Source organism: Tympanuchus pallidicinctus, unplaced genomic scaffold, assembly GCF_026119805.1.
Source record: "Tympanuchus pallidicinctus isolate F22 unplaced genomic scaffold, pur_lepc_1.0 scaffold11, whole genome shotgun sequence".
Classification (NCBI taxonomy): domain Eukaryota; kingdom Metazoa; phylum Chordata; class Aves; order Galliformes; family Phasianidae; genus Tympanuchus; species Tympanuchus pallidicinctus.
This window is the reverse complement of record NW_026294627.1, coordinates 1,899,743-1,919,513: the sequence shown is the minus strand read 5'-3', so window position 1 is coordinate 1,919,513 and position 19,771 is coordinate 1,899,743. Positions and strand designations below refer to the sequence as shown.

At 42.1% G+C, this 19,771-nt stretch overlaps 1 protein-coding gene across 6 annotated transcripts in view; it reads left to right on the top strand.

The window, feature by feature from the left end:
- TENM4 (teneurin transmembrane protein 4) overlaps positions 1–19,771 on the top strand; it is an 810,928-nt gene that overhangs the window by 641,108 nt on the left and 150,049 nt on the right. For all 6 annotated transcript variants that reach the window (XM_052669278.1, XM_052669305.1, XM_052669320.1 and 3 more), the window contains 2 exons: positions 11–221; positions 19,028–19,129. In XM_052669278.1, coding sequence (XP_052525238.1) covers positions 11–221; positions 19,028–19,129 — 313 coding nt within the window. The remainder of the gene's footprint in view (positions 1–10; positions 222–19,027; positions 19,130–19,771) is intronic.

The following is a 19,771-nucleotide window of genomic DNA, read 5'->3' as shown; positions in this document are numbered from 1 at the left end:
TGTATTTCAGTTTGACTTTGTCGAGCTCCTCGATGGAAGACGCCTTCTGAGCCAGGAGGCAAGAGGCTTGGAAGGACCTCAACGGCAACACAGAACCTTTGTGCCCTTGTCCAGCCACGAGACAGGGTTTATCCAGTACTTGGATTCAGGCATATGGCATTTGGCCTTCTACAATGATGGCAAGGAGTCGGAGGTGGTTTCTTTCCTTACCACTGCCATTGGTAAGCGTTTCCTGTTTTATTCCCAAACCATCTGCCTTCGGGCCAGGTGTTAATGCACATACTCAAATCGCATGGTAGCTTTGTGTGGTTTTGGACTGAATGTTTGTACAGGATGTATTCAGCAACTGGCTGAGTGCTGTTAGGCCCTAAATAGCATGTAAGTATTTTGTATGCCTTTTTAATAACTATATCCGGAACGAGATTCCACCCTGTGCCAGCGTTGGATTACAAGCTTGAAATTCCCTGCTACACTTTTCCTTTGATCTTATTTTTTTATTTAGCTTTTTTTTTTTTTTTTTTTTTAATTTATTCTTCCTGGAGCAGAGGTAGAGGGATGACTGAAGAGCACAGAGTGGCACTGTGCAGCAGTTTTGCTGACAGCCCTGCCTTTAAGCACTGTCCAAATCACTGCAGTAGGAGCTCAGGCAGAGCACTGAGGTTAAACCCAGCAAACAGCACTGCACGGCTTTGCTCATAGGAACCACAACACTGGGAATCTCTATTTCTCCTTGCTTACAGAAGGAATCTCAGATTTCTTAAGTACAGATTAACAGTTTTCTGGGCTGCTCTGGCAATAAGTCCCTTGATGAGCTGTTGTCCATTGCAGGAAGGATGCTGCCTGCAGGCTGCTTGTGTGCTTGTGCACACCACGTGTTCTTACTTCACTCCATAAACAGCACAACCTGTTTCTGAGTCAGTAGTATTAAATTTTAAATCTGACTCGCCTCTGAACCTTTTCATATCCCCAGATTTGTTTGGTTGTAATTTAAAGATTGCTCCATAAAACTCGCGCTCAGCTTTCTTCCAGCCACAGTGATTGTTTAATGGATTTTTTTCTCTTTGCTAAAAAAGCAGACTCAGTCCAAAGCTGTCATTAATCCCTCTCCCCAAAGAAGTATTGGTGTTGAGTCTCAGCTGTCTGCAATAGTTGCCTAAGAGCTACGGATTGTAATTTGTCTTGGCAGGTTAATTAAAAGTTTAGGTCTTATTAAAGCCATCATTAAGATCCCAATATTCACTTTAAACTCTAAAGTTTACCTAATACGGAAGTGAAAGCACTGCTGTGTTAAATTTAAAAGCTGGAACTTCACAAGTTTTATACTGTTCACAGTTAAGCAACACCAGAAACAGTAACACATTAGTTTATGAAACTGAAGAGTGCTCTGTAGAGCACAGATTTACTTTCAATTATAATTATGGAATCATTAAGATTGGGAAAGACCCCTAAGATCCCCAAGTCTGACCAAAACTGATCCCCACCATGCCCACTGACCACGTTCCTCAGTGCCACATCTCTACAGTTCTTGAACACCTCCAGGGATGGTGACTCCATCACTTTCCTTTAGCAGATTTACTTTGCTGCAGCAGTGCTGGGAACTGAGCCTATATTCTCCACCTTCTGCCTGGAGCAGCGTCCAGATATCCTTCTGAGCATGATTTTTTTTTTTCCAGTTTGAAATTCCCCAGCTCAGGAAATCAGTAAAGCTTTCACAGAAGAAAACATTTTTAAAGCTCCGCCGCTACATGTTTGTTTTCAAAGCGATGCAAAATGAGCTTCCAGCCAGACTTCTCTCCCTGCCTCATTGCACTAACACAGGGAAAAAAAGGCAAAACATCCTTAACCTGTCTTTGAGCAGTGGGGGAGCAGTGTGGGTGAAAAGCATGTCAGATTGTCTTTAAGGCAATATTGTTTTGTTTACCTTTGTGACCATGTGATAAGCAGAACAGTCCATGATAGATTCCCTGTTGCCCTTGAATCATTCTATCTTTTGGCACAAGGGAGTTGGGTTTTTTTCCTGCTGTACAGTAAAAGAGAACCTTGCCTTGGGAATCACTTGGTAGCTGTACAGTAATACAAAGCCATTGTGTACAGGAAAACCCACTCATTTTGAGATAAGTAAAAAAATTAGATAAAGAAGGGCCTTCTTCAGTAGAATTTGGCCAAATTTGTTCAGCATTTATAGAAATATGATAAAAATTGTAGAGTCACAGAATGTCTTGGTTTGGAAGGGACCTTAAAGCTATCCACTTCCAACCCCTGCCATGGACTGGCTGTCCCCATCAGCTCAGGCTGCCCAGGGCTCCATCCATCCATCCATCCTGGCCTTGGACACCTCCAGGGATGGGGCACGTATTGCATTCGTGCCAGGGCCTCACTCTGAGCAAAGAATTTCTTCCTAACATCTAACCTAAATTATCCTAATTATTATCCTAAATTATCCTAAATTATTATCCTACGTGATCGTAATTAGCCTAATATCCTAAGCAGGTTAGTACCTTTCTCTTTAACCTCGATTTCAGCAGCTTGCTTAAAAATAGTCAGGACAGGTGTTGTGTGAAAATGCACTGTATTGTTTCAGAGCCTTTCCAGTGTATTCATGAGGTCTGCCAAGACAAAGCTGCTGTGTTTTAAGTCTATCCACACTGCTGTACAGTAGTATTGTGATTTTTTGCTGGTGCCAAGGTAAAGAGGATACAACAACCTGACACCGTGTTTATGAACCAGGGTGTAAAGTGGCAGTGCCAAACAAATATATCAAGGCACACCTGATGGGAACCCTTCAACCTGCGTGGGATGAGGAGCATGCTGAGCTGTGTTGGCTGTCAGAGGCAAGCTGCTATTTTGTTTGATTTCTGTGGCAGGAGCACATAGAAAAATCTCCCATTATTATTGTGCAGACATAGCGCTTGCAGTGTGAGTGTGTTTGAAAGGTATGGCTGGGATGCAGGAAGAAGAAGGACCTGGTGATGGGAGAAGAAGACCAGCAGCCTGGAAGTCCTGGGCTCTGATTGATGTTCTAATTGTGACCCAACCTAAGTTTATGCTTCAGCTGCATGCCATGAGGTGTGACATTTCCCCAGAGGTGCTGCGAGGGTGATGGAACTGCTGGGAAAAAATGCATTAAGCATTAATTAATAATCATGAATAATAGGAGAAAGCACAGAATTGATAGTGAGAATCAGAATGATAAGTGCATAATGCCAGACTGTACAGTCATTCCTCCACTGCAAGCAAGGACTCGCCTGAGTCAAGGACAGCAGCTTTCACTTCAGCAGTGCGATGCTGAATAGAAAGGATGCTGATTTTCCAAGTTTATCTGCTCTGTTCTAACAGACCAAACCCTTCAGAGCCAGTGAAATCACTGCGGGCTCTGCTTGATGATATCAATTACTGTGCAGCGCTGGTCTGGAATGATTGGGCCTTCCATTATCCTACTGAAAACCAGAGAAAAATGGAGAAAAGCATGTGTATTCCCAGTTTGATCGCACATTTAATTTCATAAATGGTGAGGCTGTCCATCATACCGATTTGGAATCTGATATAGCTATAACTAAATCCACTCAGGAACATTAGCTCTGATTTTAAGGGCAAAAGATGACAGTTGAGCCCGTTTTCTAAAAGGCTGCGGAACCATCATCGCTACAGAGTTATGTGATGTCAAAATGTGTGCCTGTTACATGCCATTGCTTGTGAATCCAGGGAGAATGCAGTATATAATGCCTGTCACGGTTTGTTCTTCTACAGTGCACAGGCAATTCAGGTGGAGGGACATAAAACGATTCTAGAAAAGTTTTTAGCTTTTAATAACATATTTATGTCCATTCCTCCAAATTACAATGCAAGGTGTTATAAAGGAATGGACAGAATCACAGAATGGCCCGGGTTGGAAGGGGCCTCAAGGATCATCAAGTATCATTGTGTACAGTCAAAATCTCTCAATAATAAATTAACTCTTTTTGTAAATGACATTGGAAGCACTTTCTGAAATTCCTAATACAAACAGTTCTCTGCAAAGCACTTTGTGGATTCACTCCCTGATAGTGGTGATTTATTCCCAACGATCTGGTGTAAGTGGAGCAAAACAGTGGGCTGAGGAATCAGCTGGAATCAGCATATCTGAGACAGAGATTTGGCCGAAATCTGCTCGGGGGGGGTAAGAAATGTCTGAGAGGCTGCAAACATCTATAGAGCTGGAGAGGAAAGGTCTTCCAGCAGCTGTTACTGCTGAGCTCAGGTTTGTCTGCATGCAGCCCCAGAGAAATCAAAAGGAGAAGCAGCACCAGCTGTCTGAGAAGTGAGCGTCTGTTTGCCGTCGTGTCACCCAACGAGCACAGGAACACATGTACAGCACCCGTGGTAGGATGCAAGGTTTTGTCTCGCTTTTATCTTCTGCAGGAGACAGTGCTTAAGTTTAGGATAAGCCCCGTTGTTCCTCCCGCCCCCTCCACTACCCTTAAGAAAGCTGCTGTAAGTACTTTCCTCTATCAAAGCACAAGCAAGTTGGCAGTGTTATTTATAAGGGGCTGCCAGCACATACAGTGCTTTACAACATGCATCAAAGGGCAAGCTCCCTTCCTGCTACAGCCTAAAATATCACAGCCCTCGTACAGCTCACACACATGAAGGATACCTGTGGGTTCACAGCAGGACCGAGCTTAGGGAGGAGAGAAGGAATTACAAGGCACGGACAAGCTTGGCGTTGCATCCACTCCTGAGGGGATGGGGTTGTGTGAGAGGAGACCTGAACAGCTCTGAAAGTGCCCCGTTCAGGTTTGTTTCCCTTACATTCACTGCCCATGTGTATGCTGACTTAAATTCTGTCAACACTCGGTTCAGAGCGGATTCCCGGGCATGATCCACTGAAGTCTCAAAGCCATTCACTTTATTTACACTTGCTTCACTAACATCTGGGAAAGTCTGAATTGATCTCATGTAAATACTGAGGAGAATGTGCAGGCATGGGGTGTGATCCTCTATCCTCTGTGGTGTATGCTTTCCCCTAGCTAGTTCCCTTGTTGCTTTACTTAACCCCTCTTGTACAGTTAGGTCTTCAGGAAGAATGGATGTTATGTCCCTGTCACCCTCTTCTGAACATGTCCTGCGAGTACATCCATCAAAGTAGTTGGCCAAATCAGGACTCTTTCCCTGTTAATAGAACTCCAACTGTTCTGTGGAGGTGCTCAGTTACCAGTGGTGTTGTTCTCACATACTTTATGACTATGGTCATTGCATGCTATGGTCACCTTGCCCCATCCATCCCCTGTTCCACACTGTGCCTTTTGGTAGCCCTCTACAGTCAATTAATAGCTTGTGCCTTCCCCGACTTAAAGCTCTTTCCTTCTGCTTGCTTTGCGCTGAAAATAAATAAATAAATAAATAAATAAATAAATTGGTGACATATGAGAGCCTTGGCAGGGAGGAAAATCACAACTTCATTTTTGATGTTATTGATCTCTCTCTCCTGCAACATAACAGCAGAGCTTTGCATGCTCTGCAAATAGCTTTTTGCCTTCAGCTCTCTGTGTTCCATTACAAGCCCTTGCTTGACAGATGCTCCATGAGATGGTCAGTGCCTTTTTTGATGACTCTCTTGTTGCCAGCATCCTTGTTTGATGCTTTCTTTTCTGCTCTTTGGCTTCAGTTAGCTTTTAATAGAATCATAGAGTCATTTGAGTTGGAAGGGACCTTTAAAGGCCATCTAGTCTGACTTCCCTGCAATGAACAGAGACACCTACAGCTTGATTAGGTGCTGAAACCCTGCAGCCTGACTTTTAATGTCTCCAGGAAGAGGGTATCCACTTCTGTGCATCCTATTCCAGTACCTCATCACTCTTATTGTAAAAAACTTTTTCCTTACATCCAGCCTAAGTCTCACCATTTTTAGTTTAAAGCCATTTCCCTTTGTTCTGTCTACAACAGACCCAGCTCAAGAGTTTGTCCCTTTCTTTCTTAGTCCTCCTTTAGAAACGTTTGCTACACTTCTCTGAATTTGGTAAAGTTTGTAGGTCTCAGGTAGCATAGAAAGCATGCACTCAGTTCAGCTAGGAGGCAATATGGGCATTTATGAGTCTCTGCTAGGCTGTGACTCTCATTTTTTTTCTTTCTGAGTTTGATCTCATGAATGGCAGTTCTGTTTTGTTGAAAGCTTACATTTAGACAGAGGTTGGATTTGATGATCCTTGTGGGTCCTTTCCAACTTGGGGTATTCTACATTTCTATGATTCCGTGGTTTATCCACAGATAGCTTCAAGCCATTATCCCAGGGAAGTTGTGGAGCCACCACCCCTGGAGCTTATCAAGAACTGTGGAGATGTGGCACTGATGGACACGGTTATTGGGCATGGTGGTGATAGATTGGTTATTGGACTAAATGATCTTAGTAGTCTTTTCCAACTTAAATGATTCCATGATTTTATGGCCAGTCTTCCACTTGGCCACAAGACAAGGTCCTTTGATGAAAGGAGAGTTGGCCCATGCAGAAGGATGGCAAGAAAACAGCAGACTGCCAACTCCATCAGAGTCAGACTCAGCCCAGCCTGGTAGGTAGGACATTGCCTTTGGAGATGGAAATGAGTGAACTCTGAGCTTTATAGGAGTTCCCCTCTCCAAACAAGTGAAGCAGTGTGATTGGAGACATGTTACTTTTTCATCATACACGTAAAACTAATCTTTATAGAGCTTAATAAAAAATACCTTGTAGCCTGAGCACGGATCTGGACATGGCAGGAGGGCGGTGAGGTGGGGAAGCCTTTCACATTAGTTTATAATCCCCACGCTCAGAGGTTTTTGTTTGTTATTCTCAGTAAAACAGTAGTGATGGTTTTAGATGACAGTGACACAGCCCTTAAAATTTTAGCAGCTGATAACTTTATTAATGTGCCCTAAGTCTTTTCATCTGTGTGTCTATCCCAAAAAATTGATAACAGTCTCATTTCCCCCTGCAGGGAGCCCAGAGCAGGAGTGTGTCCCAGTGCTGAGTTTTATTGCCCTGCAGAAGAGCCACAGCTCTTCCAAGGAACCTGGAGTCAGACTATTCATTTCAAATCTAGATGTTATTTGTGGTGACCTTTTCCTCTCTGCAAGTGTCTAAAACAATTCTTACATAATTATCCTGTTTCCCAAGCCTTAATGGCAGGCCAAATTATTATTTCAGGATTCTGCTGTTCAAGACTTTGGGCATCTCTAATAAAAGAGAAATTAGGGACACATCTCAAAGATAATTAAATAATAAGAAGCCTGTAAAGGTCAGATACTTGGCGGTGAAATCTTCCACCACTGCTCTTTCCTAATACAGCATATTTCTTCATTGATGCCCTGCAAGAAAAAGCCAGCAGCATAAATTTTTAGTGTGTGAAGTTAAAATTAAAGCAGGGATGCAATCATTCATTTAACATTGCACTGCAGCTTTTGCTTGTTATTTTGTTCTGGCTTAGTTTGTATAGGTATGCTCCTTTTCAATAGGGCTGAATGACTACAAGTGATAATTTTGGATGGGAAAAAAGGAGAGACAAATAGACACATAGATGAATTGGATGATCTTGGAGGTCTTTTCCAACCTCGGTGATTCAATAACTCTATGATTTATATTGTTGTACAGAAAAGATGGAGCTATGTTTGTAAAAATTGTTTGGGTGCCAATAAGCATTCACTTCAGTAGAAGTAAGCTGCCTGGATGTCCCCAGTGATCTGGTTTTACCTGGCTTTGACTGTGCTTTGATTTAATAGGAAAAAAGCAAAACAAACAAAAAAATAAGTAGTAGATTGGTCATTTTGAAAAGCTTTCCTTACATGTGTATTTAGATGGGCTGGTGGTAGCCTTGCACTTGCTGTCAGCGTGCTGTTTGAAGCAGCAAGTTTTCTTGATCCAACAGAGCTTGTACAAAAGGTTTATTGATTGGGGTAATTACTTCAGTTTTAGGGTCATGGAATGGTTTATTTAATACTGCAGTTAAAGCCTTTTCCTTTCTTTCTGTTATTTCTGTCCCTTTTTTTTGTTCATTTTTTCAGAACAGCAGATTTCTGCCTTAATGACACGACATACACTGGTACCAGAGGGTTTCTGGAGAAATGTGTAAAGCGGTGCATATGCTTTTTGTTTTTGCACTTTTGTATATAGCTCTTTCCATGTATACTCCAGACTGCAGGCTAACGCAAGCAGAGCTTGTTTTATCCCTGCCTTATATTCCTGAGCTGCTGGGGCAGCTCTGTGCAGACTTTTCTTTCCATGAACGCTCCCCTGCTAAAGCACAGTAATAAGTTGTGGGAGTTACACGTTCACTTTTGGCAAACAAAGCGAGAACCCTTTCTGTGCTCCAGCAGACTATTTTAAGATTTCGTTTTCCAAAGGCTGTATTTAACTGTGCACACGTTTAATTGACCACATGAGAGAACAGCAGCCAACAACCTCGGCACCTTAGGAGTCACCAATCTCCCTTTTCACACAGAGGCCAGGGGGGATGCGGACATGGTCTGTGCAGTAACTCCTGGCGTATGTTGACTTTTAAAATGATAACAGCTGTTCTGTGTATTAGATGTGTGGCTGCTTTCTTTATCTAAGTGCTACAACAGTCTCAGAAAGAGAGTTAAATAAATTAGGTTAAACTGATTTCTGGCTCAGAGGATTGCTGGGGGCTCTGTGAGGGAGTATGCCTCAACCAGGTTTGTGCATCTACAGGCAGGAACAGAGCTGTGCACTCTGCTTTTGCTCTGGCAGATACTTGAGCACGAGCTTGTAATGGCCACAGGAAATCAAGATCATCTCTGTGGGAGTCAGTATTGGGGCTGACCCTGTTTATTATCTTTACTGATGATCTGAACATAGTGATTGAGTGTACCCTCAGTTAATATACAGGTGACACCAAGCTGGGAAGAGGCTCAGAGGAGACCTTCTTGTTTTCTACAACTTTGTGAAAGAAGACTGTGATGAAGTGGGGATTGGCCTCCATCCCAAGTAACAGTCATAGGATGATGAGGTAACAACTTTAAATTGTGTCAGAGGATGTTCAGGTTGGATGTCAGGAAAAATTTCTTCTCAGAAAGAATGGTAATGCAGTGGCATAGGCTGCCCAGGGAAGTAGTGGAGTCACTGTCCTTGAAGGTGTTTAGGAACTGTGGAGAAGTGACACTGAGGGACACAGTCCGTGGGCATGGTGGAGGTAGGTTGATGGTTGGGCTAGATGAGCTTTGTGGTCTTTCCCAACCTTAATGATTTCTATGATTCTTGGTTATGGGATTGATCTGACAAAAGGCCTAGGAGACACTCAAGCCCTTCTGTAGCACTGGTAATCACACTTGAAGGTGTACCTATAGCACCTGTCTGTAGCATGCCTCAACCTTGCATCTCAGCCACTCTACCCAGTGCATCCCTGTTTTTCAGGATGGATGCATTTGCTAAAGACTTCGTATGAAACAAAACTTAGTCTTCAGTGCACTCAAAATCATAATATTGCCAGGGTTTGGGGGCACCTGTTTCGACCAAATGTTTCCATGTTTGAGGTCCTTTTTGTGTGTATACAAGACTGGTTTGCAGTCTTTTCCCTACAGTACACCAACATACAACATCGTTTAAAATTAAACTCAAGGCCAGCTTTAGCCTTGCCCCAAGCTGCAATAGCAGAAATTCTAATGTACTGAATGCAAAGTAACTTCCAGCTTGCTAGTACAGCTCCAGAAGTTGAACCCTGAAGGCTGAATAATTGTTGTTTCCTGTATTCATTTGTAACAATTTATGAGAGTAGGAAGGAACAAAAAAAAAAAAAATTTCCTTGCATTCCCTTGGGCAAACTGGGGATATGAGAGTTTTACTGGAGTGAAATTCAGGTTTAAAAATATTCCAGCTGCAAAGAAGAAAAGTGAGGAAGAAAAGGAACTTTCACAAGGTTGTTTCTAGATCTCCGCAGCCTTGTCGTGTGTGTAGGCACTGAAGTTACCATTCTTCCAAGGTGCATCTTAGAAGGAGGAAGATGACAGCTTGAGTCCAAGGGCCAGTTTCTTTAAAATCATCCATTGACATTTTTCCCCAACTAACTGCTAACCTGTGACACATTTCAGGTGACTTAAAGAGAAAGTGTTTTTTAAGACAGTCAATAGGCAATTCTGTAAGAACTTTATTTCATTGCTCCTTTCGTGCTTTCAGCATTGCTCACATTCTCATGGAAGAAAACTGATCTCTGTATATCGCTACAAACTGCAGAAATACATTAGCAGGCTTTTTTAAAAGGTTCCTTTATTCTGATCCCAGTGAAGTCATAGGATATTTTACCATTAACTCAAATGGTAGTATACATAGAGTGATGCCCAAGTGCTTTTGAAATCCCATTACACCTTATGCTTTCAACCATCTGATAGCTTTATATTGTAAGGCATTCTGCACTGGAAAGATTTCTTAAAAAGGAAGCAGTAAGAGAAAGGAATGAACCAGTGAGATAAAGTTCTCTCTCCAAGGGGAAACCAAATTCAGACCAAATGTGGTATAGGCTTCTGAAGCGAGCAGGCTTGTTCAGCTCATTATTTACTCCCCACACTATTCCCACTTGGTCCCACTTTCTGCAGAACAGAAGTTCAAAAACAGTCCACGCAAAGCTGTTATTGTAGTACTTACAGCTGGGTTTGGAGTTGAATGTGCTTGAAATAGTGTGAGAAGGACTGATGTTATTGTGGCGGGGCCATTGGAGTACCTGGATGGATGTCTCAAGCCAGGCCACAGAAACAGAAGTACAGACATCTCAAGGGAAATTGTACTCTCATGATGTACTGTCAAATTTGGCAGTCAGCAGATCTTGATGGTTTCAGTAAATGACTCAAAGTGATGCTGAATGCCAAACTTTTAGTGCTTCACCATCACCTTTTAAAACAACCCAGACTCCAGAGGCACTGCTGGTGTGGTTTACACTGTGCTCTGATGGAGATGTATGGTATCTGCTGTTGGAAGTGGCTTTTTTTTTTTTTTTTTCTTAAGTGATAGAGGGAAAATAACGTGCTATTGGATACTGTGATTATTGTACTTCACTCTGACTTTCCAGAGCCTGGATTGACTTAAGGAGCTGTGCAAAAGGACTGCCTGCCTGTTGCCCTTCTCCTGATTTAGCATCCTGATACCTCCATCTGAAGGTTAGAGTTCCATAGGGATATGAGAGCAAAACAGGGTTGTCTGCATGGATCTTTAATTAAAACAGACCTCCCAGCCTTCAGGAAAAGAAAAAATAGTCAAAACCTGGCACAACATCAAGTGGCATTAGCAGTATCAGCATCGCACTAGGCGCCCTACAGAAGAGGAAACTGTGAAAGAGCACTCAAAAATAATGAGTGAGTTTCCATGATGCTGTCAAGACTATCACATCCCTGGCTGCCAGGTGTGGATCACTTGAGCTAGAAATATAAAAGCCCTATAAAACACAAATGAAGCAAAAAAATCGAAATCTCAGCAGGTGAGAATGCGCCATAAGAAGGAATCAGTCCTTGCACATTTCTGCTCAGAAAGGAAGAGGTGGATCAAGAGTGCACTGGACCCAGCATTTTCACATTTTCTTTGTTTTCAGAGCCTTATTTTTTTCTTCTTTATTTATTTTTTTATTTGGCTCAAAATGTCAAGACTGATGTTTCAGATATCTGAAGCGTGTTTTATCACCTCTCACCTCCACGTCTCTCTTGGCATTGTTATCACGATTACAAGAGCAGGTGACAGTTCTCTGGGCTTAGAATCCTACCTACCCTGCAGTGAAATCCAATCGAGTAGCATCATTTCTTTGAAAAATAAACAAGGCTGCAAGCTCTGCAACTGGGAAGTAAATTAAATGCTAGCTTGTGTTCACAGCGCTTCAGAATCTTCTTTGCCTTTAATGTTATACTGCCTGACTTCCTATTCAAAGTACTGCTAATACAGTCAGGGCAGTGACAGGGGGCATTTTTGTGAAGGAGAGACATGATTGCAATGAGCTTGCAGGTGACAGTTTTATCCTGGACAAGCACTGGGTCTAAGAAAAATAGCTCGTGTCTTGCTAAAGCTGAGCTGGTGCAGCAGCACAGAGTAAGGTGAAGTGATGCAGAGTCCTTCGCCCTCCCATGGGATGTAATTCATTGCAGTGTGATGCTGTGCTCTCATCGTGGCCCCTTTGCACTGCTGAGGCTCTCATAAGGGATTTCAAGGTTAGATAGGAGCCAAGGTCTGATTACCTGCTGCCCTGCTCCACCTGCATTGCAACGCATCTTCCTTAGCTGGGGGAACATGACAAGACAAAGAATAGACCAGTGGACAGTCAGGAACTCTTACTTTCTGTATATATTTATTTGATACAGTCAACAATTCTCTAAATATTTGTCCAAAAGTAGGGTTTTTTTTATTTACTTACTTTTTTTAAAATTAATGCATCTCTATAAGGGTGGAAGGTTATAAGAAAAGGCTTTTGTTTTGTAGATATGGCAACTTCTTCAGGCCCTGCAGCTTCATTTATGTTGTCACCATGCAGAGGTAGAGTAGACTACTCACAGAAGAGGCCAAAAGCTTGAATAATGCATAAATTCCAGAGACTGCTATTAACACCGATTCATTAAAGTACAATTTCTCTACTGTAGTGCTATTCCTCAACGTTTTTGCCACCAAATGGTGCCAGTCTCAGATCAGCTTCTTGAGGCTATCAAAGGAAGTGGTTATGTTTGAATTCATACAACCACACCACACTGAATGGCATTTAATCAGTTTGTAGAAAACTGTCCTGGTGCTTATTGACTCCCAAGAAAGCTACTGTCTTCAATTGCCAGCCAGATAACTATTTTTTCTTTGCCAATAGATAGCTGCCTCTAAATGTCTAGGGAATGATGATGCTTGGTGGCAAGCGTAGGCTATAAAATATTTAGCTTTAACACACAATTGTGTTACTGCAACCTCTAATAGGATTCGGTGTCAGGCAAACATCTGCCTTGGCCTCTGGCCCAAAGATACAGAAACAAGCTATTAAGTTGGGTCTTGCATAGTAAATAAATAAGGCGGGTGTCTGTTAAAGTGCCTGTGCCACTGCCTGGCAAGCATGGTAAGTATCTAAAAGAGAAGTCCATCAAGAGGCCAGTCATTTGTCTATCTTCTTAATATGTTTACTGTATTTCACATGGATCCCATTAATTCATGCAGGTAATGGTAAGCCAGACCATTATCCTGGGAGCTCTGTCACTGCCACGAGTCTGTCATATCAAGCACATGGTGTATTTGTCTGTGATTACCAGCCTGAAAACATGGGAATGGTAACAATTAGCAATTTCCCACTGATCTCACTGATATTGTTCAGTGACAGATAGTATAATGTGAAATCTAATTGTGGGTATGGGCAGCATCGTGCCAGTTTATAGCTTCTCAGAGGGTAAGTGGTGACTGTACTGGGGTAGCAAGCAATGAGGTAAATATTTCAGCCAAGTTTACCTTAAGATCTACCAGCTGTGAGATTACTCATCCCAAAAAAATATCCCCAGAGAAAGCAGCAAATATCCCAAAGAGTCGTCAGCAGCTGTAAGATAGTGTGATACATGCTGGTTTGCTCCAGACAATGATCTGGTTTCCTCTTTGATAACTGAAGCTCCTTGAAGAGTACTTCAGAAGGATTTTTTGCTTGGAGAAATCTGTTTCACACTTACCAAACCATTGAATCACAGACTCATAGAATACCTTAGGTTGAAAGGGACCTTAAAACCAACCCAGTTCCAGTCCCTGCCATGGACTGGTTGCCCCCTACCAGCTCAGGCTGCCCGGGGCCCCATCCAGCCTGGTCTTGGGCACCTCCAGGGATGGGGCACCCACAGCTCTCTGGGCAGCAGTGCCAGGGCCTCACCATCCTTTGAGTAAAGAATTTCTACCTAACATCTAACCTAAATTTCCCCTCTTCTGGTTTAAACCCATTCCCCCTTGTCCTGTCACTATCAGACCATGTAAAAAATCACTCCCCCTCTTGTTTATAAGCAACCTTCTAGTACTGGAGTGCCGCCATGAGGTCTCCCTGGAGCCTCCTCTTCCCCAAGGTAAACAAGCCCATTTCCCTCAACCTTTCTTAATATGAGAGGTGCTCCAGCTCTCTGAGCATCTCTGAGGCCTCTTCTGGACCCATTCCAACAGCACCCCATTCTTCTTGTGCTTGGAGCCCCTGCCAGGGGATGTATTACTCCAAATGGGGCCTAACAAGGGCAGAGCAGAGGAGGACAGTGCCCCCCCTGTCTGCTGTCACGCCTTCCATCTCTCATTTCTATTAACTTGGCAACACTTTTCTACATCTTACTTCTCTGAAGTGAGGTAGGCTGGACAGGGGTAAGGGATACTTGTGTACCTCAGACAAGACTGTTCTCCAGAACGAGACAGTGTGAGTCTGCAAGTAGCATGTCTCATTATGTTACTCACTCCTTCTCTCAGCAGAGATCTGCATGTTTACAATATTTATTCAGGATATGACTTGTTTTTTCAGTTGCTAATTAGATTTAGAAGCTGGCAGGACAATTACTTCCATACGCAAGCTTCTGCAGTCTCCATCTGAAGCCACACCGCCTTGAGTTTTGCTCATTTATCCCCGGCGTGAGTTGTTTGCTTCCAGGAGGTTTGCTCCTCCTGCTGTTTGTTGTTGGAAGATGGCAAGGAAGCTGCATTTTCAAACTTCTATTTGGACATTATAGCACAATCATATGAAAACATCATGTGTGTTTGACCTTCCAATTTATAAACTTTGCCCTTCCCAGCTGGTGACAATCAGATTATTTCAGAGATTTGGAACCCAAGAGAAAGCTGTGGGAGTCAGACTGAAAACAGGGAACATATATCTCCTTCTAAGAAAGGATTGTCATGGTCTCACAGTGAACTTTAACTCTTAAAAACAAAACAAATCATTTTCATGATTCTCTGAAGCAATTCCCATGGTGCCATTTGTAAAATGCCACATGGAGTTTTGTATGGATTGGAAAATATCAAGATAATTACTTGTAAAAGCTTACAGAGTAAGATGTAGAATGGAAACTAGAGGTTGGCCATTACTGGGCTTAATTAATGATTGGTAGTTTTTCACTGATATTCATTAGTAGTTACGCTAACTGTGCTTGTACTTAGAAGACATTCTTCCAGATAGTAGCTTTGTGCCTGTAACTTAGGGCTCCCTGGAATTTAAGTTTCATCTCATCTATCATCTATGCCCCATTAAATAACATCTTAGCTAAATCCTTGCATCTGCACCAAATACCTAACTTTGTCCATCTGCCTTTTTATGCTTTCTAGGGTTCCCCCAACTCAGTTCACTAGACTTATTGCTAAATCACCTATAACATCCCATTTAAATTGAAAGTGAGGTATTGGAACAGTGTATGTGCATGTGTTTATGTGTATGTACACATCAGAAGGGCCAGAAAAGCAAGGCAGCTCTCCATCTAAGACTAAATTCAGTCTTGGTCTGAAGACAGAGGTTTTTATCAGATCTTTAGTGGCCATGATTTACTAATGCCTGCAGTGTTCAAAGTGAAAAGAAACTCCAACGTGTGATCATATCTAAGAATATAAATAGAAGCATGCTCAGGATTTTACAGACTTATTGCTCATAAGCCATGTTTGCTCTCATTTGTTCTGCAGTCAGTGAAAAAAAGGCACATTCATTTAACACTTCATTTCTGGCAATACCTTACAAGGTGCTGTATCAGCTTTGGTACAAGAATATACTGCATGCATCTTCATCGCTTTTTTCAGTTTATTCTCAGAAGTGAAGAACTTCTGAGAGTGTACAATGACCTTAATTGCCCTGAGTCATACCAGGCAAGCTAGTATTCTTAGCCGCTAAGAAAGTGCTCCAGCCATGGGATGGGGAGAATTTCTTTTCCTCTTTAGTTCATTTTGTCCCTATCAGTCAGGTTATTCCAGGGCAAAGTGGGTGTACGCAAAATTAGAGTTTACTGGAAATGCTACCAAAATGCTTGGAGACAGTGGAGAAGTAGGAGGAAGGGTTTTTAAGAGCCTCTCTGTCATATCATGATGAGTTGACAGTTGGACTTGATGATCTTCGGGATCTTTTCCAACCTTTATGATTCTATGATTCTACAATTAATAGTGTACGGTGGTCAAGGCATGATTAAAAGTTACCAGGGTGCTTCAGTGAAGAAGTTAAAGTGGGTTTCTTTCACCTGTCTTTATTCCTTTTCGGTGGGTCACAGTATGGCATGGTGCAATTAGGGCATACTTGCAGAGAACAGCCTGGGAAATCGAGGGTTGAGGAGTCAGTGAGAGGTGATATGTGCGCATAGCACGCGGTCTTTCAAAGTTAAATGCCAGAGCTGTAGATGAACCACTAAATGTTTGTGAATAACTTTTGTAAAGCATTAGTGTTGGTCTCTGTGGATGGGATCTGACCAAATCTTGATGTCTGTGATAACAAAATCTAGGTCTGAACTTGTCACGGAAGGAGAGGGCCACAACCGGAGTGCAGTTCATCTAATGGATTCACCCTAAGAGTCAGGAAAATATAGTTAGCTAAATAGACAACATCTCTTTGATAACTCTGAGCTTTAAGATCCCATTATACATAGCTACTCTGTTGAATGGGTTGTTGGATTTACCCTACAGTAGACATATGCTTGGTATTCTGAGTCTTTCCAGTCATGTCCTACTGTAGGCATCACAAGTTCATCAAGTACATTAGCTGAACCACAATGGAAATGCAATAAAATGGAAAGTATTATTTCCAGTGACAAAGATTACTCTTCAGCCAATGGAACAGCTACCATGTTAGATGCTGCTTTACTTTTCAGATGTTTCTTTGTTTTTTTTATATTATTTTGCATAAATATTATTATTTTACTTACATACACCAAGAAAGTTTTGTAGATACTTCGCTTCTTTTCAAGGTCTCAGTTTAATCCTTTAAAGCAAGAGCTTGAAAAAAACTGGAGTTTTCAATATACCATAGGTGTTGTCATGACACGGGGAGTCTGTCCTGCATCAAGCACTGACACAGGTATCCCCACTGACTTCAGAGGTCAGGCATATGTAACCTCACTGCGCTGTTCCTACAGCTTGCAGTCGGCAGCCCAGAATGACAGCGTGATGGTGAGGTTTCCCCAGCTAAGTGCTGCACAAATGCAGAATAACACAGTCCTGCTCATGTTCCCAGTTTTCAGGCAGGAAAAAACAGTTCACATGGTGGGAGAAAACAATCAGGTCTTTCAGCCACAGCTATTAAATCTGCTTGCCCATCTCATTGTGTTGCTCTGCAGTGCTCACAGTCTGTATGTTCCCTACTTGTATAAACGTGTGTGTGCATCAGTAAGTAATTTTGCTTTCTACATTTCTGGATACAGTTCTTGAGAAACAGACAAAAAGGCTATAAAAAGAAAAAAGGCCTAAAGCAAAATCACATTTAGTTTTCAGCAGTGAAATTAAAGCATCACAAAGTTCTGAAGATCATACATGTACAGGCTTATGTTATCTTTTAATTTGTGTCTATACCTGCTGCTAAGTGAGAGATGGTGCACTTGACTATCTATCCTTTGACTATCTGTAAAAACGCACAGGTTTGGAGCTGCTATTTGTTTACTGTAAGAAATGCAGCAGCTGCTCTGCGACTGGGATAAAGGTGGCAGATCAATCCCAACATGTTGGTACATGCTGGGATTGTGTTTCTGTACACAGCAAATATGTGCTTAACCAAAGTGCTAGAAAACTGGTGGCACTTTCTCAAGCCTGCCTTGCTGCTTGGAGGTGTCTGCTTGTGCAAAGTCTTCTGCCAAGACTTAAAGCACAAGTGCTTGAAGCAGTTTTCATTATTTAAGCCTGCTGTTGCCTTTTGTGAATGATTGAATTATAGTACGTCCTTTAAAATGTCCCTCAGAAAGCCGTGTTGTTCAGAGAACACCCGTTCAGAAACAACCCTCCTTTCATTCCCAATTAGAAACTAATCTGCACATCTCTATTGCAGCTGTTTCTTTTCACTTACACCCAAAGGAAGTTCACAAATATCTTTGCTACCACAAAACCTCATGAAGTACACTAGGAAACTGCAGTCATTACTCACATAGCCAAGATTTCCACCCTGCTCCATGATAGATGCACCGCTGCTGTCCCTCCTGTATAACTGAATCCAGTTTTAATCAGATATGCATCTCCCCCAGAGAAAATGTGAAATAATAGTATGGAATGAACTACAGCGTTCCATCACCTTTCCAAGGCCCTATCGCATTTACTCAGTGCTTGCTTACAGTTTAGTCAAGAAAATGATTTTCATTCTTTTTGAAAAGTGATGTTTACCAAAAGATGTCTTTGTTTTTCTTTAAAGAAAGATAAGTTTTAGCCCAAATATAAATTTAGCCCTAAACTGTCCTCACAATAAAATAAAAGTGCTAGATATCATTTTGCTTACCTGTTAACTTTCCGTGGAAGATGAATAGCCACTGTTTTTCTGAAGTCAGGGAATTTAACATGCTAACTAGAAACAGAAGAAAGAGTGAAGCAATACCATTCATGTTCCACTGAGATAGAATGTTAGCCCCAGCACTTCAGTCTGTTTGTATAATACTGTAGAAATAATCCATCAACAGCAAGCAGACAGGATGAACCAAGTGGCTGCCACCAGTGAACTTCATAGGGGAATATGTCTATCATAAATCATCTGTGTTGGGTGCAAATAAATGCCTCATTTCACTTGCTCCACTCAACAATATCAGACCAAAAATGCATGTTCTGCAGGGAGAACTGTGTCTGTTGTTTCTCTCCAGTACATTCAGCAAGGGAAAATGGTCAGAAAAATAATCAGGGTGAAAAGTTCTCAGGTCCTGAGTGACGAAAAAACTTGGTGGGTGCTGAGTGGCTGTGGTTTCGGTCGCAGTTTGCAGTCCCTATGCACTGATGTGAGATGTTGAACCATCCATTGCTATGAATGGATGAGCTCCCATTACAGGAGCTCAAGGCTGATGCTTCTATTCCCAGCTGCAATGGTTGTTTACAGGTTTCAGCTGTCCTGTCATCCAGAACCTTCCCAAACTCAGTGGTGTTTTCTTGCCTAATCTAACTTTTGTTTCTTTTCAGAATCAGTGGATAATTGTCCCAGTAATTGCTACGGGAATGGAGACTGCGTGTCTGGGACTTGCCATTGCTTTCTCGGCTTTCTGGGCCCTGACTGTGGTAGAGGTAGGAATTTCCTTGATTAACTCTTCACTCCTCTCCTTCTGTTGTTTTTTTCTTTGTCCAAGTTACCTTCATGCCTGTGCACTTTGCCAATTGCACATTACCAAGCCTGGGGCTGCTGCAGGAGCCAGGTCAGATCTGTGATTTTTTTTGTTACTTGTTGTGATTGCTGTGGCCTTAGCAACAACGTGACCCCCTGTCTGTGCATGGACAGGCAAAATGTCACAAGAGGAATTTTCCCTTTGGGAATTACTTTAGAAAACATGACTTAAAAATGTGGTGTTGCTGCTTATTTGGCAGACTTCTCCATCACTCTACGGTGCACCATTTTCATACTTTGTTTTAAGACACTGATTGTAGACTAGGTCAGTACATTTTTCATTGTTGCAGTGCTTGCAGGATAGCCTCAGCTATGTCTGATGGCTGCAGGGAGCAAGGGAGGAAGCAGAGCAGTGGGAAGCAGGGCTGGGTGTGTTAGTCAAAAGTGGAAATACTGGGATGCCTTGGGAAGGAGGCTTACCCAGCAAACAGTACAATACATTTTTCTTCTCAAGTGAAAAGTATTTTTTAATAAATCGTTATGGAAGGATTTTCACTTGACCTGAAATTTTTAGGTTAGTTAAACATTTAAAAAACAAACTGAAT